Source organism: Carassius auratus, chromosome 25 (assembly GCF_003368295.1).
Source record: "Carassius auratus strain Wakin chromosome 25, ASM336829v1, whole genome shotgun sequence".
Classification (NCBI taxonomy): domain Eukaryota; kingdom Metazoa; phylum Chordata; class Actinopteri; order Cypriniformes; family Cyprinidae; genus Carassius; species Carassius auratus.
Window position 1 is genome coordinate 5539976 of NC_039267.1, and position 21528 is coordinate 5561503.

General features: G+C 40.7%; 1 protein-coding gene across 1 annotated transcript in view; it reads left to right on the plus strand.

The window, feature by feature from the left end:
• The first annotated feature begins 7453 nt into the window (after positions 1 to 7453).
• LOC113043082 (probable fructose-2,6-bisphosphatase TIGAR A) overlaps positions 7454 to 21528 on the plus strand; it is a 42453-nt gene continuing 28378 nt past the window's right edge. The window contains exon 1 of the mRNA XM_026202221.1: positions 7454 to 7944. Coding sequence (XP_026058006.1) covers positions 7826 to 7944 — 119 coding nt within the window. The 5' untranslated portion in view covers positions 7454 to 7825. The remainder of the gene's footprint in view (positions 7945 to 21528) is intronic.

Genomic DNA, 21528 nt, shown 5'->3' on the forward strand with positions numbered 1-21528 from the left:
ACAACAAAGCTAAAAGAAAACATTTATTATAATGAGTTTGTGTGATGATTTATTTCAGTTAAAATTTGTTTTTAATTTTGTCATGTTAGGTAATAGCTGTAAAAATATTACACATATTGCAGTATAGACCAGTAAATGTTACATTTAATTAAATGTTTGCTTTCAAAACTCTAATTATCCCTTATGTTGGCATTTTAAATGGTACGTAGTTGAATCAGAAATGAACTCGCAGTGGGATCGCAGAGCACAAATCCTTATCTTTTCACATAAAGTCAAACATGGGGAACAGAAATAAATTTAATTGTTCATTTAGTTGTTCAGCTAGACCGTTAAAATATGGCCAGAAAGGATCGTTTTTATTTCTACTCTATCTAACATCTCCCTAAGATGAGTTCCTCTGGGCAGGGTGGCGATAGTCCAGTATTGAGGAAAAACCCATGGTCCCTAAACGGGCACAGGAGCACCAGCGTACATACCGACATACCACACAGATGGCCGAACACTTCCCAGAGCGAGGGCCACCCAGTTCCGTAGGCCCTCCAAGGTCTACCTTCCGCGTTCTTCGTCGAGTCCAGACGAGGATCAAGGGCAGGCCGCGCATCGAGGGACTCCGTAATGAGTGCAGGGGCCCAGTCATCACTTTCAAGTTCTGAGTGTAATTTCATCAAACGGTATTTCCTGCAGATAAGACCCAAACATTTCTCCTCATTTAATTTTTAGGGTTGGAGGGAGTGGGAGTGATTGACATGATTTTGACTAAAGGAATGTGAATCATCTGCAGCTCTTGTAGCATTGAAGTGTTCACGTTAAAGCTCATCTGCAAAAGTATGTGTACAAGTACACGCTTTATGAATAGCCACTTATCTATGGGTTTTTTTTGGTTTCCATTCAAACATAACGTAACTTCCGCCTCCAGCTCTTTAATAGCTTAATCAGGCCCTGTATTACACTATTACTTTACTCACCCAAGAACCTTGCAAATTGTTTCCAGCTTTGAGGAAAATCAGTTACAGATAGTTTGCAGGCCCTGATAGGCAGTAGATTTGAATTTAGCGTAGTTGGTCCTTGTTCTCTTTCTTTTGGTTTGTGTTTAGACTACAGAGAGTTTGATATTTGCCTTTGTTTGACCTCAGTAGCAATATTGCTTGCTGTTGGAATGCCCACAGTTGAAACGCGTGTTGTGTCAATGAATGTGAAACATTATGAACTCATCTGAATCTGAACAGAATGACGCTGCGTCACAAGGGAGAGGAGTACAAGCAGACAAGGACAAACATGGGACTTCCTTCCACGTGCCTCAGATTCCAATCATGCATAAATATGCACACCCAGGGAGGTTTGGAAGTCTGTCCATCCTGTTCATTATCTGGAAGCCTCTGGCCATTAGGCTGGAATGAGAAACCATCACAGGCTCATCTCTAAATAACGTCATGGTCCGGAGGGACAGCAACCTGAAAGCCATAGCAGCTCCCTTTTCCGCTTGGTAGGTCTCAGTTCATCACTCCCCGGCCACTTTCAACTGGCCTCACTCACTCTTTTCTTGGTTTATGGCCTTCCTTGTCAATGCTCTTATGTAGCGCTTGCACTTACAGCAGTTCAAAGCGACTGAAAAATTTTCATCACAGTTGGTTGTTTATGACATGGTAAGCAACAGAAACTGGTTTTGATGCAACAAAGCAGAGAGCAAATATTTATGTGCAACAACATGCAACTAGCAAAGCTTATGCGATCTACCGTCTGATAAGAGTTTGATACTGTAGATGAATAGTCTACTACAGACAGTAATAACACACTTGGCATCTTCCTATGATTTAATTTCAGTCTTTCTTGCCCTCAGCATTGCTTTTTCTTATTATTTCTGCCTTTCTGGCATTTTTTTCTCACCTGATAAATACTTGACATTGCTACTTTACCATGTTTTATCACTTTCTTTTCTGCTGATTCTCAAACAGATGAAAAAAAGGACCAGTGTTTCCCAACCAGCGCTTTATTTTGGTATAAAAATTTAATTGAGACAATTAAATGTATTTATTATATATTTATTATAAGTTATTTTTATATTGATATATAATTTATATTTATTATATGTAAGATATATTTACAAACAAATTGTATACATTATATAATTTCTGTCATGACAACTCTAGGAATAGATTGTAAAATCTTTATCACTGTAAATAGAATGTTCATAGGTTTGGTCTTGGCAGACTAGACTTGCTATGCTGCTGCTGCAGAGCAAGTAGCCTTGCTTCTGCTAAATGCTCAGAACATATAATGAAAAGGAAACATTCTGCTGAGAGAGGAAAAGCCCCCTTAGCAGACCTAGACAGGTGGTGCTGGGGAGGAGGTAGGCTAAAATTAGGACCTGCAGACAAAGCATTTATTGAATATGTCCGAGGTAAACGGTAATGAATATGTGCATCCTATTGGCCTAATGAACTAAGTTAGAATGCAAGTAGAATTTCATGGCTGAACTATTAATTTATGTATATTTACATATATATTTTTATATAACAGCAATTAAATAAAAATATTTTATTAATGCTACTAATATTATTTATGTATTTGTTTATTTATTTGAAATGCTATGAAATGAAATACATTAAGAAAGAAAATGAAATGAGTAAGTTTCAGGTTTTGCAAATTTGTGTGAATGACAGTTGTAGTGGAAATATAAACACTGTACAGAGAGGAATTATGCAACAGTGACCTTTACTCGCCTCACACTTCACAACGCATTCTTGCTGTTTTCATCTCAGATTCTGTATCTCTCAAACCATCAAATTAAACAACAACACAAAATTATAATAACAATGTTAAATGAACTTATATGAGTTCATAGGAACACGGTTTCACTTTGGTGTTGATTAAAGGAAATCGGAGCATTTGTAATAAGGCTTTGAGGGTGACTAAGATGGTAGAGGTTGGAAAGCACTGGTATAGGCTGAGCAGCCACCATCTTGCTTTCTGTTTTACAGCCTTCACATGTATCACACTGATGAAGGAGAGCCTATGAGGAAGGAGGATATTTTCAGTGTTCAGACAGGGCCATGGTCTCATCTTCACTGTCTCTTTTGACCTCTGTCTTTCGTGTTTGTCTCTGTCTTCCTGTCTTGTGCACCTTCCTCTCTCGCTCTCTCTTTCCTTTCCTTTTGACTGTGTTTCACCATATGACTGCTCTGCCTTGGCCTCTTCTCCATTTCTTAATGTCTGTGTTTTTTATCTCAGCCCCAGCCATCTATGTAGAGTTCTGTGTAGAGCATTTAACAATTTTCCCTTTCAGTCATCTCACAGATTCACCTCTCTCAGCAGAGTCTGTTCTGAAAACCCAACTCGCCAAAATGTAAATAGTGCAGAGGCTTTCTCATTACCTCACTGGGTATTTTTAGGTGCCTCTTAAGAGCAGACACGAGGAGGCCCATAACTCACCAGCTACAAGAAAAATCATCGACAAACCATAACAATAATGCACAAACTATAGGGTAGTGCAGTGTAGTAAACCATGCTGCAAAACTATAGTAAAGAAGTCCTTATTGCTTTCATAATTTTAATGTCACATTTGAAACCAGCAGCACCTCAAGACCTTGATGTTGCAAAACCGTTTGGGGAAGTTAGTAATGGTCTTGCTTTCCATAGTAGTGTGGGAACAGGAGTTGGTGTCTGAAGAGCGATCACAGTTGTCATCACATCATCTATCGCTCCCATTCCATCCATGTGCCTCTCCCTCTGCTGGTATGAAGTGTCCCTGTCTCTGACAACAGTGTCTTTGAGGAAAGGAGGGAGTTTTGCTCTCTCTGCTATGTCTGTGGGGCTCAACTTTAGCGGGGTGTTCCCTCCCTGGTTCCTCTCCAGCAAAATTACCTTCAGCTGCAGTTGGAGCCAGAGGATGACACACATCTGGGAGTCTGGGCCCAAAGCCGAGGTGGAGGCTGTCTTGATGTTTCTGGTTATGCTGTAGTCATCACGAGGCTCTCTTATCTACGTCTCCCTACTTTCTTCCAGGAAAGGACTTTTTCCAGTCCGTTCACACTGTCAAGACTGTTTGGAAATGGAGTAAAGGATTTAGGAAGGGAAAAAAGAGAACTAAACAAATCAAATGATGACGAGGATGACTTTTCCCTTCTAAGATTCATAAATATGCCACTTGAATTGGTTTGGCTACAGGATATTAATTATTTGGTGTCCTGTCCTGTAATTAATACTGATTAGGCCCTGTAGTCTTACCTGATTGGCTAAAAGGCAAACGATGGTGAATGAGTGCTAAGATTGCTGTTTATTGCTAATTTATTTATGCAGAATTTTTTTATATATAGTATTTGTTTCTGTTTATATATATATACTGTTTGTGTATAGATTTTATATTCCAAATTATTTAATTTACATTTTACCGTGAGAATTTTTGTTGAGAATGTTGTTGTTTGTACTGTTGCCAAAAATAAAAAAAATTATTAGTTCCCAGAAAGACAAACTTGAAACTTTGTCTCCCCACGCACTGTAATGCAAACGTGTAGCTTAAATCACAGCTTAAATATCTACAATTAATTTGAAATCCTTGACACTGTTAATTGCCACTGCAACAGGTTTTTGTTTTTTTTTAAGTCTAGGCCAGTGAGAAGTTTGATTTAAGGGTGTGAAACTCAAAGAGATGACTCAGAATTGTTTCCACTGAGGTGAACAGTCGTCATTCTGTTACCCGTAGTCATACAGAAAGCATCGCATGCACCTTTTAGCTACATGCATTGTTAAATTGCTCATTCTGTTTCTGGTAATGAGGCTAGAGCCGAAGAAATCACCTAAGCTCAGTGCACAAAAAGAAAGTCTGTAACACAATGGGTGCTGCATTTAATGGACAGCCTCCAGAGTTCGTTCCCCATCTCCATTCAGGCTCGGCTACAGTGAGAAGGCTCCGTCTGAGTGGATCGTGTCCAGCAAGGATTCTCCTCTCACACTTCCACTTTTTCATCTGGCCGGAGCAGTTTCCTGCCCCCTGGATGCCGCGAGGCCATAGGGGCGGATGTGTCCTGAGGAGGGCTTTCCATTAGTACAAAGAGGTGCTGAAGAGAGAAGCCTTCATCCTTCCTTCCTTTAAAGAAACTTAAAACATGACATCATAGACAGAAACCTAAAAGGGGAGGAGAGGAGGAGGAGGAAAGGATCTCAAAGGATGGCAGTTCAATCCGCCGCCAGTCTTCTAGGAGGCTTTGATCAGGCTCAGCTTTCTGCTTCCAAAAGGCTACAAAAATATCCTTCTTATTTCAGAAACTTACATAATTTCTTATCCCACTTCCCCTTTGCATGGAATCTAATAAAGCAATGAAACTAATAAAGCGAATTAGGACTTGAGCCGGGCACCAGCGCACAAGAGCCCTTTATGTCTTTCCTTGCAAAATGGAGCTCACAGGGTTGAGCTCACAGGAGGGTCTCCAGCAAAGCAGGCGAATGGCTCTGGTTTGCCGTGCAACATCTCCAAACAATCCTTACATCTAAATGTATAGCTTTGAAGTCAGACACTTTTAACATGCAGTCCATGCAGACTGGGTTTCTGAAGCAAGACGGAAGGCAACTGTAGGAAGCTAGACAATGTCGGACCATGTGCTGTGCCATGCCTGCAGTGGCATATAGGTAAAAGATTGAGAGAGATCGCGGAGGAAAAAAAACTGCTCTTTCATTTTGCTGGGTAGCCAGCTGTACTGTACTTCAGTGGCCCTGTGCACTCTATACACTCTGCTGAACTGCGAGATAGTGATCAATTATAATCCTTGTTACTTGGGGCCATGGGTATAGCAGCTGGCCTCAGGAAGCAAGAGTTCCATAGCCTCTTAGCCAATCAACTGCCTCCAGCTGTCCTCACACTTAACCACCATTCAAAGTGTGGCTGTTGCGTGCAACTGACGAGGTTCCCTCACCGGACTTTCTTTTCCAGTTCTTCCTTCCTAATTCTCCACAGCGCAGACACATCCGCCTCAGGCTCTGACCACCATCCTCCCCCCTAAAGCGTCTCTCTCTCTCGCTTTCTCTTTCTTTCTCAGTCTCTGTCTTTTTGACATACTCTCCCTCTGCTCTTTCCTTTGTCTTTTCTTTCGTGTCTGTGAACTCCTCTCGGCTCTTCTTTTCTTCCCTCATGCCCTTGGAGTTTTTTCACAGGTGTTTTTGTGTGTGTGTTTGGGGGGGGGGGGGTGTTTGGGGTTGGATTTGCATGTTTTTTGGATATCCAGCCTGTGGAGAGCAAGCCAGCCGGCAGATCAAAGCCTGGCCCTGTAAAATGATCTGAAAGAGTCCCCCATTAGCATCCATCAGGGTACCCTGAAAGCTCTCCACTCGGCTAAGGGGGTCTGAGGGCCCCCCAAAGTGAAAGGCAGTCTGCAGAGGGAAGAATTTGGGGGGGGGGGCAACCCGGCTGAAGACATACAGGAAATATTTTAGGAAGGGAGGAAAATTCACACAACACACACTCTCTCTCCTTGTCTTAGATTTCTTTATAGTGTCGAGACTGTAATCAGAGAATATCTCCATCTGTGCTCCATCTCGAGCATCGTATCCTCTTTACCCCTCTGTTGGATAGTCAAAGATAGTTCCGAAATCAGCAGGGAGGGAGCGCTTTAGCTTGGTGCATCGCGTAGTGTTAATGAGCACCTCCATTTGTCAATTTGAGCACCAAACTGACCTACTTCCAAACTGGTTTTGGAAGCGTGATGTGAGCTTTCAAGGGCCCAAACCTGACTACAAATCTGCCATCTGGTTTTACAGATCCCCTGTAAAGACCTTGTCTCAGATGACCGCCAGGACAAGACCACAGGAAACAGATGATTCTTCTGCACAATCTGAGTTTGCTGCAGCCTGGAATTGAACTACTGGTTTCGTCTGGTCAGAGGAGAACTTGGCCCCCCAACTGAGCCTGGTTTCTCCCGAGGTTTTTTCTCCATTCTGTCACCGATGGAGTTTCGGTTCCTTGCCACTGTCCCCTCTGGCTTGCTTAGTTGGGGTCACTTCATCTACAGCGATATCATTGACTTGATTGTAAATAAATGCACAGACACTATTTAAACTGAACAGAGATGACATCACTGAATTTAATGATGAACTGCCTTTAACTGTCATTTTGCGTTATTGGCACACTGTTTTCCTAATGAATGTTGTTCAGTTGCTTTGACGCAATGTATTTTGTTTAAAGCGCTATATAAATAAAGGTGACTTGACTTGACATCAGATGTATAGTCTATCCCAGTGCAGTAATGATCGCTTATACTAGCTCCTTCCACAATAGGGTATTGCAAAATCTTTGGGGCCCCCATATGGAAGAGAACAAGGGGGCCCCGCTGTAGCACAGTTATGTAACCCTGCGGCCCTCCCATGCTACTTACCCGCACACATGCTCAGAAACACTCTGCTCCCTTTGTGTTGACTGCTCAGGCGCGCATGTGTTGTAGATTTGACTGATGCCTGTATAGTACGTTTGCATGCAACTTCCCATCGATTGCAACTGTGTTGCATGTGAGATGTTACTGTATATGTTTGCATGATAATTTGCATTTAAAACTGTTCACTTTAATGTGTGCATGCACGTGCTAATGTGTGTGCGACCGCATGCCGCTGTCCCAATAATGAGTGTCCCGTTTGGCATGCCGAACACTCGGCTGTCCGACCGAGGATGAGTCTCTCAGCCACTGAGGAAAGAGGATGTGATCTCATCCTTTAAAAATCCAACCTATGTCGTTTGCTGCTCATGACTTAATCCAGGCTTCTTCTTTGTGCTAAGCAGCCCCCTCCACAACCCACCTCCCCTTCTCTTTTTTCTTCTGTCCCCAGTTCCTGCTGGATAGGAGAAATGAGGCCGGAACGGGTGAAGGTCTTTTCTACTGTACTCTTAAAGACTTTGACAGATGCAGTGCTCTCCTATTGCCTGATCTTCACTTTATTCCTGTTGTCATTGATGCTATTGTGTGGGTGAGTAGATCACATCACAAACATAAAAACTGCCAAAACTGGTTTGCCAAAACTTGCACACATGCTCTCAAGAAAAGTGAGCCTTACCAGCCATTTTAATTGCGCTAACGCCAGTGCTCAACAACTGTCCCGGCAGCTGTTGGGACACGGCAGATGATGGTGGCACATCATAACTCAGGCTGCTGTGAGAAATGCTGGTAATGCAGCGGCTGCAGTCCACACTTCCTGGCCGAGGGCAAAGGGCCTCTGTGTTAGCATGATGTAGCAGGAGGGCTCACAGATGTCACTTAAAACTCTGGCCCTAAGCTTTCACTTTCATTCAGCAACATCTGTTGTCACAAGTGTTATGACATACAACAGAACACAGCAGCAGCTATAAATAGTGTCGGACAGTACTTGTATGTACAGCTAGCATAAAGTACAGAATGCTAATTGTGTCTTAATGATGTTAAACCTCTTTTAGTTGGTTGCTAGAATTTCCAATGCATAAATGTGGTATTCAGCATGCTCATTTAATGAGAAGATTCACAAGCGATGTGTCATATGGCTTTGGAATGAATGTGCATGCCAAGCTTATTGCGAATCATCTCTCAAGGATAGATTGATCTGTTTCGGAACACCTCGGGGAACTGATTTGCATCAGTGCTTTAGGACAAACTGACACCTTGCACAAGCATTCCAGAGTTCCTTATCATTCCTAAGAGAATGCAACTCTCTTTTATTGTGTGATGTGTGTCATAATCATATCTTTTATTATTTTACAGCAACCATAGTTGAACCATGCCACACACTACAAGGACAAGGAATATTTATGTAACTTTTACATCATATAAAATGTGAATTTGTTGTGCATGCTATGTTTAACACCTAATGGAATGCGTCTCACGAGAATTGCTTCCTTCCCACCATGTTATCTGCTGTTTTGTCTGAGGGACATCCAGCCCCCCTCATATGGCACAAAACATAGGTACTACTCAAGCCTCATGTGTTGAAAGGGGACCGAGCACCACCCCTGATAATTGTGTGCAGGCAGCCGAGGTAGCTTAAACTTTCGTAGCCGACACACGATTCAGGAAAGCATTCCCAGCACCTCCATTCCATTGCACAGCGGATGTCATTACCTTGCTCGCAGCCTGGCTCTCTCCTTCTCCTCATAACATCCAATTGATTTATCCCTGATTGTTTGAAGCTTGCAGAGTGCAGCTGGATTTGGTCCATATGAGGACGGCGCTGAGGGTCATCTATAACAATCATTTTCAGTGGCTCATTATTCTCAGGCCAAACAACCCAAAGACCCAATTTCCTTCTTGGCTGTCCATAAAAGTAACAGATGGCAGAAACCTGGAAAGTCTTTTTTTTCTCATAATCATTAACCCCTCAAATGTCAAATACAGAGCTCCCCCACTTTGAAAGTTTTTTAAAGGTGAGGAATTTTAGTGGGCGGGGCTGGATAAGTATGTGAAATAGTTTGAGGGTGCACCAAAGTTAAGGTTTTCACTACATCTGCTTTGGGATGTAGATTTAGCGCAAAGGTGTTGTCATATTGTTTGTCTTGCTTTATGATTGTTGTTTTAAATGGAGGAATTTCCCCAAACAGCACCTTTTTCATGCAGTTTGGATGTTGAGAGGACGTGACACACATCGCCTGGCCTCTGAGACTCTCTCGATTTCTGGGGGAAATGCCTCTGTGATAAATGCAAGGCCTGGAACAACAGCTAAAGTAGGACTTGGCCAGTTCCCCCAACTGTTTGAGACACGAGAGCAGTTTCCTCATAGCTTGGCTCAGGCTCATGAATGACCTCTTAGATTTTTTCCAATAATAACTAAACTCCTCTACTCAGCATTTAAAACACCCCTTTCTTCCTGTTCTTTTTTTCTACCTCTTGTCCTTTCTTTTCTTCGAAATTTCCACCCCTGTCATTCTGGCAGTGCTAGTGCAAGTTCAGAGCTGAAACCTAATCTATATTGCAGCAGACTGCAGGGCCCAGGACAGAGTCTGAGAGCAGCGAGTGGGTGGGCGTGCATGGGGGTGGGCTATCAAAGGGGGGGGGGGGGGGTTAACAAGCCTTTTCTTCTTTCCTAAAAGAAAGATGAACACTGCTGTCTTAGAGTTTCCTATTGGTAGAATTCTTTTAAATTACAAGATACGTTTTGAAAATAACTCTCAGCACAAGATATGTTTTCCACTGTGATATTTATTATAATTTTTTTTTCTTTTAGTCCCTCTTCATCATCTGTCTGTGGTTCTTCTTCAACGACATTATGCTTTTCAATGAATCATATCCTGGTTATAGTTTACATACAGGCCTGTGAGGAAGATGATGATCAGTTAATTTGCTCCGAGTGACATTGTACTCAGCCATCTTTCATTGTGGTCACTGACCTACTTTAGATATGTAGTTAATCTCTCCCCCGTGTGTTTGAAATGTCACGGCTGATGAGGGAACATGTATTTGCTTGTTATGGATTTCCTATGGAATGCACACTTTCGGTCATACCCACGTTTCATGTTTTAATAAGCAGTCATTATGGAGTATTTATTTTCCTACAGGGTGTGGAAGCCAAACCTGTTGGTACACTACTGATTCACGCTCCCCCAGCCCACCATGCCTGGCATCACGGTTTGAACTGGGAATACTTCACCCAAAAATGAAAAAAAAATTTTTTATTCAACCTCAGCTCAGAGATACTTTGAAGAGCCCATACAATGAAAGTCAGTGGTGTCCCAAACACAACGTTGCTCCTGTTAAGGAGAATTTTGTGGTCAAGCTGAGGGCCACTCATGTGCTTGCACTTTAATTTCTGTTATGAAGCTCCACTCAAGGTTCAATGAATGGCGTGTACTGTAAACGCAAGCATGGGTCTATTAAAGCGAGAAGAATGGAGGGGAAAAGAGATGCCGAACTTTATATGACTCTTCAATGAATGAAGGAGGGGAGCAGCAGCCACAGCATGACAATTCCAATGATGGCGACCATTCATAGACACAGGAAATGCTTGACCTCACACCCTGAGAGACGGCAACAACAGCCTGCTTGTGTTAAAGGTGTTATTGGGTATAATTACGGCTTGGCAATGAAGATAGTCTACATGCTTGCTGCTACCACCAACATTGCTTTCCTGATAGCATTCTAGGATGCGGTGTATCCTTGGTTTGTTTGAGCTCTTAAATAGATAGTCCACTCAAAGACTTCACTTCATAGCTGTATGACATTCTTCTACGAAACACAAAAAAACGATACTTAAAATGTTTTGTCCACACAATGCAAGTCAGTTGGGTCCAATACACTTTTTGAAGTTCATCACAAAAGGACTTTTTTGCATGCTTGTTTGTCTGGGCTTCACACAGGGTCAGGTCAGCGATGTAACTATCCCTGCTTCAATTTCGCTAATTGGATACGTGTAACAGCATTACCTAGATGATGGTTTTGATGGAGCATGTGACAGGAGTTTAAAGAACCGCTCTGTTTTCTAGAACTAACTATTTCCTCCCTCTGACCTCGTTTATGGACCCCAGACTCAATCCTACTATTGTGTACATGAAGGCTTGACTAAGGTCGACCAATTCAGGCTCTGGTGGCATGACTGCTGTAGCCCGTAATGCATTCCCATGCTCCCAAGCCCTGCGTAGGAATTCAGAGGTAGCTTTACTGCCGTCACTGCAGTGCCTTTCTCCATGGCTCGTCTGTTCATAACTGCTTCTATTCTCTGTCAGCAAACTTCCTGAACCACTCAAGCTAAGCAGTGTGGAAGGAGCTGTCACTTTAAATGTCTTTTGGTCTCTCCGAGCCATCTTTTATGACCCAGCACTGGGGTCCAGATTGGTCCCTACCCAGTTCATTAGAAACTTGTTGTCCATTCTCCCTTCCTAGCATTCTCATGGAGAGCTCTGGGGAAGTCAGGGGGGTTGACCCATCAGTCAGGAGGTCTGGGGGGGCTGACCCTTGACATACTGGGAAGCTCTGGAGAGTGGAAGTCGAGCCCTAGAGAAATTAGTGGGAGGGGGCAAGGCATATCCATCCCATATCCCCAGCAGAGTTTCTCTTTCCTCATTGAATGGCTTCTCACCATTCACACTCCCAGATTGTAGTGGACAGTTCTGAATTCTAAATCAGCATGGAGGGAGGGTAATGGAGATTACCTTCCTGGAGAGACAGACAGAGGAAGGGGGTAGGGGGAAAACATAGAAAAAGAGAGAAAGGAAGGGGGGAAGGTGTAAGAAACAGGTCATTTGGACCCCTGAAGCTCTTGTTGGGGAGAAAATTCCAGGTCTGTTCCAGCCACGGCCGCTGTTTACTCTCCCCCTGCTAAAAATAGTGCTCTTGTCTCCAGAATGATTCAGGAAAAAGGCTGCATCCCTTTTTATAGCCTTTGCATGACACAGCATGTCAGTGTTGTTTTCTTTCCTCTTCCCCCCTTGTTTCCCTCTTTCTCCAAAACAAAGCATCCCTCTGTTTTTGGTGAAACACATGTATTAGATTGGGATTGCAGAAAGCAAGGGTCACACTCCTGTCAGTAATTGCATTGCAATTATGAATGAGCTAACATGATTAGGGCACAGGAGTGATTGAAAGGTGAGTGCCGGCCTGTGATGTGGACTGGCTTCTCAACTATGTGGAGAAATTCCAGAGGGTAATGGATCATGAATGGCTTTCTCTACCCTAAATGTGGACAGGAGAAGGGCAGATAGTAAAAAACAGGGATCGAGATGTTTTCTGAGACGATGAAGCAATTTTTATCATTTGTGGTTCTAAAATTAGATTTAACGTTAATATCTGACTTGAAAACTAGCTGGAATGTTTTTAATGATAAAAATGATTCTATCAAAATATATGAAATGAGACATGAAATATGAATGAGAAGGTGATTCTTTTGTTGCATGACCATGCAGTGACACATGATTGTAAATGCTCAGTAAAAACTATCCAAATGCTTCACAGCAATGTGAAAAAAACAACAACATTTATTATGATTTATCACATAAACCTAAGGATTTGTAGCACTTAAGATGTATTAATGGAAGTTGTTACATTGCTGTATTATTGCTTGCTAGTAGACATTTCTACCTTATCAGGAGGTAGATCATAATATGCACACTTACTGGTAATCGATGCATCATGTTGCTGCTTATTTACATTGAGTAAACTTTGTTCAACTCTTTTGCATTGTCACCTCAAATCAGGAACTCTCATGGTTGCATTAAGTTACAAAATATATTTAGTGAATGAAATTGCTTCTTTGTTGCATTATCATTCAGTGATGCATAATTGTGTAAGTTCTGTAAGCATATTTACTACAGTAAACTAAATGAAAAGTTCATTATGTCTATAATATAATGTCATCTTTAATGCAGGTAGCAAAGAATGGACATACACATATGTTTTTGCAACAAATCTAGGTTTTTTTTAATCAGCAAAATCTTTAGAATTTCCTAGAATAAATTCTGAAACCATGAATGTGCTTCTTTATGGAAATTACGTATGCATTTGTGACTATTTAATAATAAAAAAATCTTTGTTATATATATAGGTGCATCTCAATAAATTAGAATGTCATGGAAAAGTTAATTTATTTCATTAATTCAACTCAAATTGTGAAACTTGTGTATTAAATAAATTCAATGTACACAGACTGAAGTAGTTTTGGTTCTTTTAACTGTGATGATTTTGGCTCATATTTAACAAAAAATCTCAACAGATTAGAATACTTCATAAGGCCAATAAATATATATATATTTTTAGTGAATTGTTGGCCTTCTGGAAAGTATGTTCATTTACTGTTCATGTACTCAATACTTGGTAGGGGCTCCTTTTTCTTTAATTACTGTCTCAATTCAGCGTGGCATCAGCGTGATCAGTTTGTGGCTGTGCTGAGGTGGTGGAAGCCCAGGTTTCTTTGACAGTGGCCTTCAGCTTATTTGCATTTTTTTTTTGGTCTCTTTTTCTCATTTTCCTCTTGACAACAATTCTTTAGGTCTGGTGAGTGTGCTGGCCAGTCAAGCACACCAACACCATGGTCATTTAACCAACTTTTGGTGCTTTTGGCAGTGTGGGCAGGTGGCAAATCCTGCTGAAAAATGAAATCAGCATCTTCATGCTGGTCAGCAGAAGGAAGCATGAAGTACTCCAAAATTTCTTGGTAAACGGGTGCAGTGACTTTGGTTTTTCAAAAACACAATGGACCAACACCAGCAGATGACATTGCACCCCAAATCATCAGAGACTGTGGAAACTTAACACTGGACTTAAAGCGACTTAGGCTATGAGCTTCTCCACCCTTTCTCCAGACTCTAAGACCTTGGTTTCAAAATTAATTCCAAAACTTGCTCTCATCTGAAAAGAGGACTTTGGACCACTGGGTAACAGTCCAGTTCTTCTCCTTAGCCCAGGTAAGACGCCTCTGACGTCTGTGGTTCAGGAGTGGCTTAACAAGAGGAATACGACAAATGTAGCCAAATTACTTGACACATCTCTATGCCTTGACCCCAGCCTCACTCCATTCCTTGTGAAGTTTACTCAAATTCTGCTTTTGCTTGACAATCCTCATAAGGCTGCGATTTTCTCTGTTCGTTGTGCATCTTTTTCTTCCACACTTTTTCCTTCCACTCAACTTTCAGTTAAAATGCTTGGATACAGCACTCTGTGAACAGCCAGCTTCTTTGACAGTTAAGTTTGTGGCTTACCCTCCTTGTGAAGGGTGTCAATTAGGGCTGCAACTAACGATTATTTTGATAATCGATTAATCTGTCGATTATTTTTACGATTAATCGATTAATCGGTTTATGTACTTATATTTTAGTTTTTTCCATTTTTTCCCCAAGTAAATTATTAATAAAGGGTCTTTATCATTCAGCATAGATTTTTAAGAGATTTTAACCATTTTGCATTGTCATATCCTCATTAAAAATATACCTGGAGTTGTTTTATTATGTTAGTAATCCTTTGTCGAACTCTTCTGCAATCAAAACACTGACCCATACTCTAGCAAAATTCACAAGGAGATTTCAAATATTGTTTTCACCATGGCAGTCCTTAGAGCTCCTAAAGTAGTTTAACATCCCAAACAAAGCTTAAGGAATCTTTGAGAACATATTTTCACGAAGTATAAGGATAAACAGAATAAAATTGCAGTGCATTGTATTTTATTATTTACTGGGAAAAAGCTTTATAGCTTATGCTGTGAAATTGTAAACAATCCTTCGAAAAAAGTGCCAATGGCATGAAACCTGAATGGAACTCACAATTTAAAGTAAAATCCATCAGAAGGTTGTCCAGAAAAAAAAAATTGGGACACACACAAAAAAACCTGCTGTGTGAAAAAGAGCAGTGAATACTTAGAGAAGAAGTGCATTTTAAATATACTCAAACATTTACCTCTCTCATTCAGTCATAATTAGTCTGCACGACTGAATTTTGAACTGGTAAACGACAAACTGATCACATAACATGTTTGTAAAGCTTTAAATGTTAACTGTTAAAAAGCAATGTTATCAGCTTTTACGACTAAACATTTGCAAACAACCTTGTACTGGAGAATCTGCACAAATAAAATTCTTAGGGGCCGTTCACATATCGCACCAAAAAAAGGGGAAAACGCTAGTCGCGCCGCTTTCTCCTTCTTTCCAAAGCGCTCGGGCAGAAGCGCCCCTGAGGCGTCTGCCTTTGCTAAGCAACCATGACGTGCTCTCTCCATGACGTGCCCTCTCCATGAAGACCCGGAAATTTCAGCAAAGGATAAATGGATGCGGTGTGGACGCGCCTGGAAAAACGGGCGCATTGCACCACGTGCGTGTCGCGACCGCGTCGCTTCCATTATGAGAGTGCATACTGCGCGCCTACATAGGAAATAACGAACTTGAGCACGCAAAAGACACGATATGTGAACGGCCCCTTAAACAGTTCAGTAGTGCAGAGTTTACAGGTTACTCTTCATTTTGAAGGCTCAAAGTAAAGTACTCCCACTTCCCGCTGAATGCTGCAGAGACGCTGTTCGGGAAGCACGTGACATAAAACGAGGCCAGCTATTGGCTATTCGCTACTTCACCTGCTGTACTGGCTGAGTAAAACCTCCGGTGGCTCATTACTGCCACACTTTGGTCACCGCAGATTTGAAATATGCACGAAATGAGCTGCTTATGGCAAATAAAATTTATTTAGCGACGAATCGATTACTAAATTAGTTGACAACTATTTTAATAATCGATTTTAATCGATTAAATCGATTCGTTGTTTCAGCTCTAGTGTCAATGATTGTCTTCTGGATTGTCTTGCAAAGCCTTATGGTTGAGGTGAAAATTATTGTTAAATGCTTCAGTTATTAAGAGTCAGTTTCATGAAGTTTAAGCATATGTGAGCCTCCCATTCAGAACACCCTCTACATCTGCGTCTGCTTTCGGTGACATGTAGGGAATGTATTCAGGAAACGGAAAAGGGAAAATCAGAACCGAATCCCTCTGAATAGAGGGATCATTTGATACATATCTAAAATGGCTTGAAATCCCTCCAAACACAACAAACATTTAAAAGCCAGAATAGAACCACTCAGATCAGATAAAGTGTTTTTTTCAGGCAGTTGTGTGTTTATGTCTGTGTGTTGTACTCATTTTAAGCACAAGATTCTCACCATTATGAGAGAATATGTTAGAATATATTTCTTGCTTATGAACAGAGTCATGTATTTTGCCATGCAGGAGCTCAGCAAGATGTTGAGGTTATGATAGAACTGATAATTTTTCACAAAGTGGCACTCGGCTAACAGGTGCATTCAGCTAGAGAAACTGCTTTTCTCTAAATGACTTGAAAACCTAGTTTGCTCTGCTCTCAGTTTGTTTTATCGTTTTCATTTTCTGCTCGGTGCAGAGCAATCCATCATGCCACATTTCGTAAATTTTGCTTATGACCACAAGTGTGCTGTCAATTTTAAATGTTTCTATGCGGGCTGTTGCCTCATAAATGTTTGACTGCCACGGTCTGATTAAATAGATTTAATTTTATCAATGCATTATTCAGATAAGTGAATAGGCTGTGCAACAAATGTAGTGACTCAGAGCTTTGATATGTTTTGTCAAGTTGCATGGCAACTTAAGGAAACATACCCTGTCTTTATTTAACCAGTAATCAATTTAATATAATTTTTGTTCTCAATATCTTTACTTTGGAGAACATTTCCTTGTTAGCACTGTTACTCAAAGAATGTCAAGAATTTTCATAAATGGATATATATCTCCTTATACAAATTAATTTCTAAGACTTACAACACCTTCATTGGTCCAGATTTATCTTTGGTTTTAGGGAGTGGAGGCAAAGAACCTGTCATAAAGTCTTCTGTTTACCTCGGAAGTGTGACGAGAACTTAGGTTCATTGTAGGTTAACAAGGTGTGAGCAATCAGTATCATAAAGCCTAAGTTGACCTAAATTGAAACCCAGGAGATTCAGACTCGCCCAACTAAAAGAATGCAATATCCAACAATATTGTGTCTGACATTTAAAAGGTGCAATTCCACAAATCTGACCCCCCGCAATGGCATCTCAGTCAAAACAACCTCCACCCTTCTTAAATAAACCCAAACAGATTCATGGGTCTGTCCTGCAGAGAGGTGCGGCTGGATCATCATTGATCAGTTCTTGTCGTGGCTTCTGTTTTGTGGGATCTGGTCAAGAATATGGTTTTTACAATACTTGAAAACCTGGTTATAATCGTCTTTATATTTATTTCAGCATTTCGTCTTTTATTTTACTCTGTCGTGCTCTGTACTGCTCTTTATCTCTCTCAGCTGTTCTACTGTGGTGTGTTATGGGTTCATTGAGCTGGTATGCAGCAGGAATCTTTGGATCAAGGTAATTTCACTCTGTTTGAGATTTTCCCAGGATGTTAAGCTTCCCTTTACCTTTGTGTGCCTCAGCAAGCGAGATAGCAAGCGACACATGTTGCAAACACACACACACACGGTGGCTCCTGGGGTTTGATGGCAGCAGCGGGGCAGGGGGAACTTGAAAGATACTAATCGTAAATTACACCCGACACTAGAATTTCCCAAAAGGATCAAATTATTATAGCCTGACTCAAGTGTGGGGCTATACTGTGAATTCATGTGTGGTAAAGTAATCGTGATGGAGGGCTGTTTGATTTGTAATGCCCCTTGCTGGAGGGCTAGAGGCCTGAATGGGGGGCCTATCACTGAACCTTTAAGATCCTTTAGTTATATTAAAGGAGTAGTTCACCCAAAAAAGAAAATTAATTTACTCCCCCTCATATCATTCCAAATCTCTATCTTTTCCCCCCTCCATAAAACAGAGAATTTGTGCATTACAAGTCTATTAATCATATGAATGTTTTGAGTTATGAACAGGTCAAAATTGAAGTCATTATTCACTGATAAACTGTTACGACCAAATCATTGCATCAAATGATTGAAAATGAATCAAACAAATAATAATAATAATAAAAAAACCATTTATTCATCAAGTGGACACCACATCACTTATTAAAGGGAAAGTTCACCCAAAAATGAAAATTCTGTCATTAAAAACTCATCCTTATGTCGTTCTAAACCCATAAGACCTTCATTCATCTTCAGAATACAAATTAAGATATTTTCAACATTGGCGCATTGGAAATACGTGCCTCTGCCTACATTTCTGCAAAACACACACACAGACACACACACAAACCGTACATACATACGAATCGCTGCAGGTTCCAGTTGAAATGAACACTAGAGGAAGTAAAACTCTCACAACTTTTATTGCTTTTCACACAAAGTATGAGTTGCAGGTCCACAGTTTTGATTAATAACTCCTAATGTTCACATAATTACTTGAGGAATATTATGTTATGAATTCAAAACCATTTTAACAAGCTGCGAGATTTGAGGTTAGCGTCAAATTTCCAGCTTCATATGCATGTGTTTTCTGATTTAGTTGGTTTGCTTGGTGGCTCACACAATACAGCTCTGCACTTAGGTGATGAAGAGCTCTGATATGAACCCTGTGAAACTACGGTTCAACAAAACAGGTCAAATCTGCATAAGGAAGTTAAAATAGCATGGCTGCATCGACAAATGCATTTTTATATCACTTTTGCATTTGTTTACAGTTGGGTTTGGTGTAGGGGATATTTGCAGCATGATAGAGCATTAACTTTTTGTGACACTCATCAGATATTTGAAATATGAACCACAGCAATACTTGCCTTTATCAACGTAACAAAAAAGTGCCAGGGTCACGTATTGAGAATCCATGTTTTAGTGCCACTCACTGGAGGCTTCACTTTGAGACTGCCGTTAAAGGTGCAGTAAGGTACGTATTAATGCTGCAGAAATGTATTTACCAATGAGTCTGGGTTGAATATTTTTGATGAAATCGAGCTTTCTTCCCCTCCATAGACAGGCCCAGAAAGGTAGTAAGGACATAATTAAAATAGTCCATGTGACATCAGTGGTACAACTGTAATGTTATGAAGCTACAAGAATACTTTTTGTGGGCAAAGACATCAAAAATAACTTTATTCAGCAATGTCTTGTTTTCCATGTCAGTCTTCGATATGCTTTCATGACAGTGCCACCTTGACCTTGAAGCTGTCAGTTGCATTGCTGTCTAAGCAGGGTCAGAAAGCTAACGGATTTCATAAAAAATAAATTAATCTGTGTTCTGAAGATGAATAAAGGTCTTACGTGTTTGGAACGACATGAAGGTGAGTAACTAATGACAGAATTGACATTTTTGGGTGAACGAGCCCATTGATGCGCTCAAAATGTAATATATTTGAATAAAGTGAAAAATAACATATTTTGTTCCGTTTCTTACTTAAAGCCATCATAAAACTCCAGAAGACTTTGTATATGCAGCATGAGTTGCATCAACCACTTTTATGATGATTTTTTTTATGTTAATCCCCAATTTATTACATTTATATTTACATTTAGTCATTTAGCAGACACTTGTATGCACTTTTAACTCAAAAATGAGGACAATTAAAGAAATCAAAATCAACAAAAGAGCAATGATATTCAAGTGCTATAACAAGTCTCAGTTAGCTTAACGCAGTACACATACCAAGGGCTTTTTAAATAATATAATAGATAGAACGAAAACAGATAGAATAGAAAAAGAAGAGAGCAAGCTAGTGTTAGAGGTCAATTAAGTGTAACTAACAGCACTATTGCTGAAAACCCTAAATGAGGTGACACCTGAAGTAGGTTGAACGTGAGAATTTGCAGATGATCTCTCTCACATCTATGCTTTAACCCCACCTGATTTTGCCAGGGACCCCCATGTCCTTATCCAAGAACACAACTAGGTGACTAGGGCAACCAAGGTGCAAACCTACCTCAAGATGCCATGCCTTGTGCAACAGTGCAGGTGTGAGTGTGGGATTGCAAGAGAACCCACATAATTGAAACAGAACTGCAAAGCCTGCATTTGGATCAGTGCAATAAGTAGTCTTGCGCACTAGTTTGCTGCAGGTGCTTTTCAGCTGATAGGAAAAGCAACAATATTCAGTGCAAAACATGAAAGTTACTATAGTTTCAAGTTGGTTTAAAGATAGAGGAGAGAAAAAGCAGTGTTTCTTCTCAAAGTGTATTTGATCCCGACTGCTACATTGTTGACAATGCTGAAGTATGCTTTGCTCCCAGGTGGAACTTCTCGGGATGTTTTCCCAGTAATGGAAGTGTCCACCATGCAAAGTCTGGATGGCATTTTTTGTGCTGACGAATTCTCGAGGGACATAACCTGCCCCCTGAAATGTCCTTGCATTCTCCAACAAGGCTTTTGTTTCTCTATGTGGGTTCTTTGCTAGGTGGGAGAGGGAAAAATGGGCACTGGAATGGTAAAGTATCAGCCAGCAGCTGTTGCTTGAGTGACAAACTCAAGGGCTTGTGATATGAGAGGCACAGAGGAGAGGAAGACAGCAATAGCTGTGCTGTCCAACATAAAATGTGCTGGTGTGTTCAAGAAAAGACAGTACCTATAAGAGGTATCTTGGAAACAATAATATTTGCATGCACTTATGGGTAGAAGGGTCTTGGTGCACAGTGTCTGTGATGTTTATATGAGGATTCGGGGGTCGGGAGTATGAATGCTGTAATGTTGGCAGGGAGCTTTTGACAGGGATCTACATTGTCAATTTAAACTAGACAGACTATGTCTGAAGAAAATGTCTGTCATCACATTGTCCAGGTTGATGATGAGGTAAAAATAGCAATAGATTCCTCTGGTAATTTTTTTTAAGTGAAGCAAAGAAGTCTTTCTTTTTTTTCTAATAGGAGATATGCCTGAAGCTATTCTGTGACTACTGCTCTATGCAGTTATTTCCTAAGGTCTGTTGCACCTCTTGTGGGTTTGTGCTAGTAAATTAGATTTCCTCTGCATCTTTCTCACACTGTTATTAACTTCTGGACAATACCTATATTTGACTAAACAAATTAATATCCAGTCAACAATAAGACTTTATTCATTTTGATTAAAATAATGAGATAAAAGTTCGGTTTAAAGAGTTTGTGAGGCTCTTGCATCGTAATGAATGTGTTAGGCAGCATAAACAATTTTACAGATCAGGTCATTTGGCCAAGCAAATTAATAGGT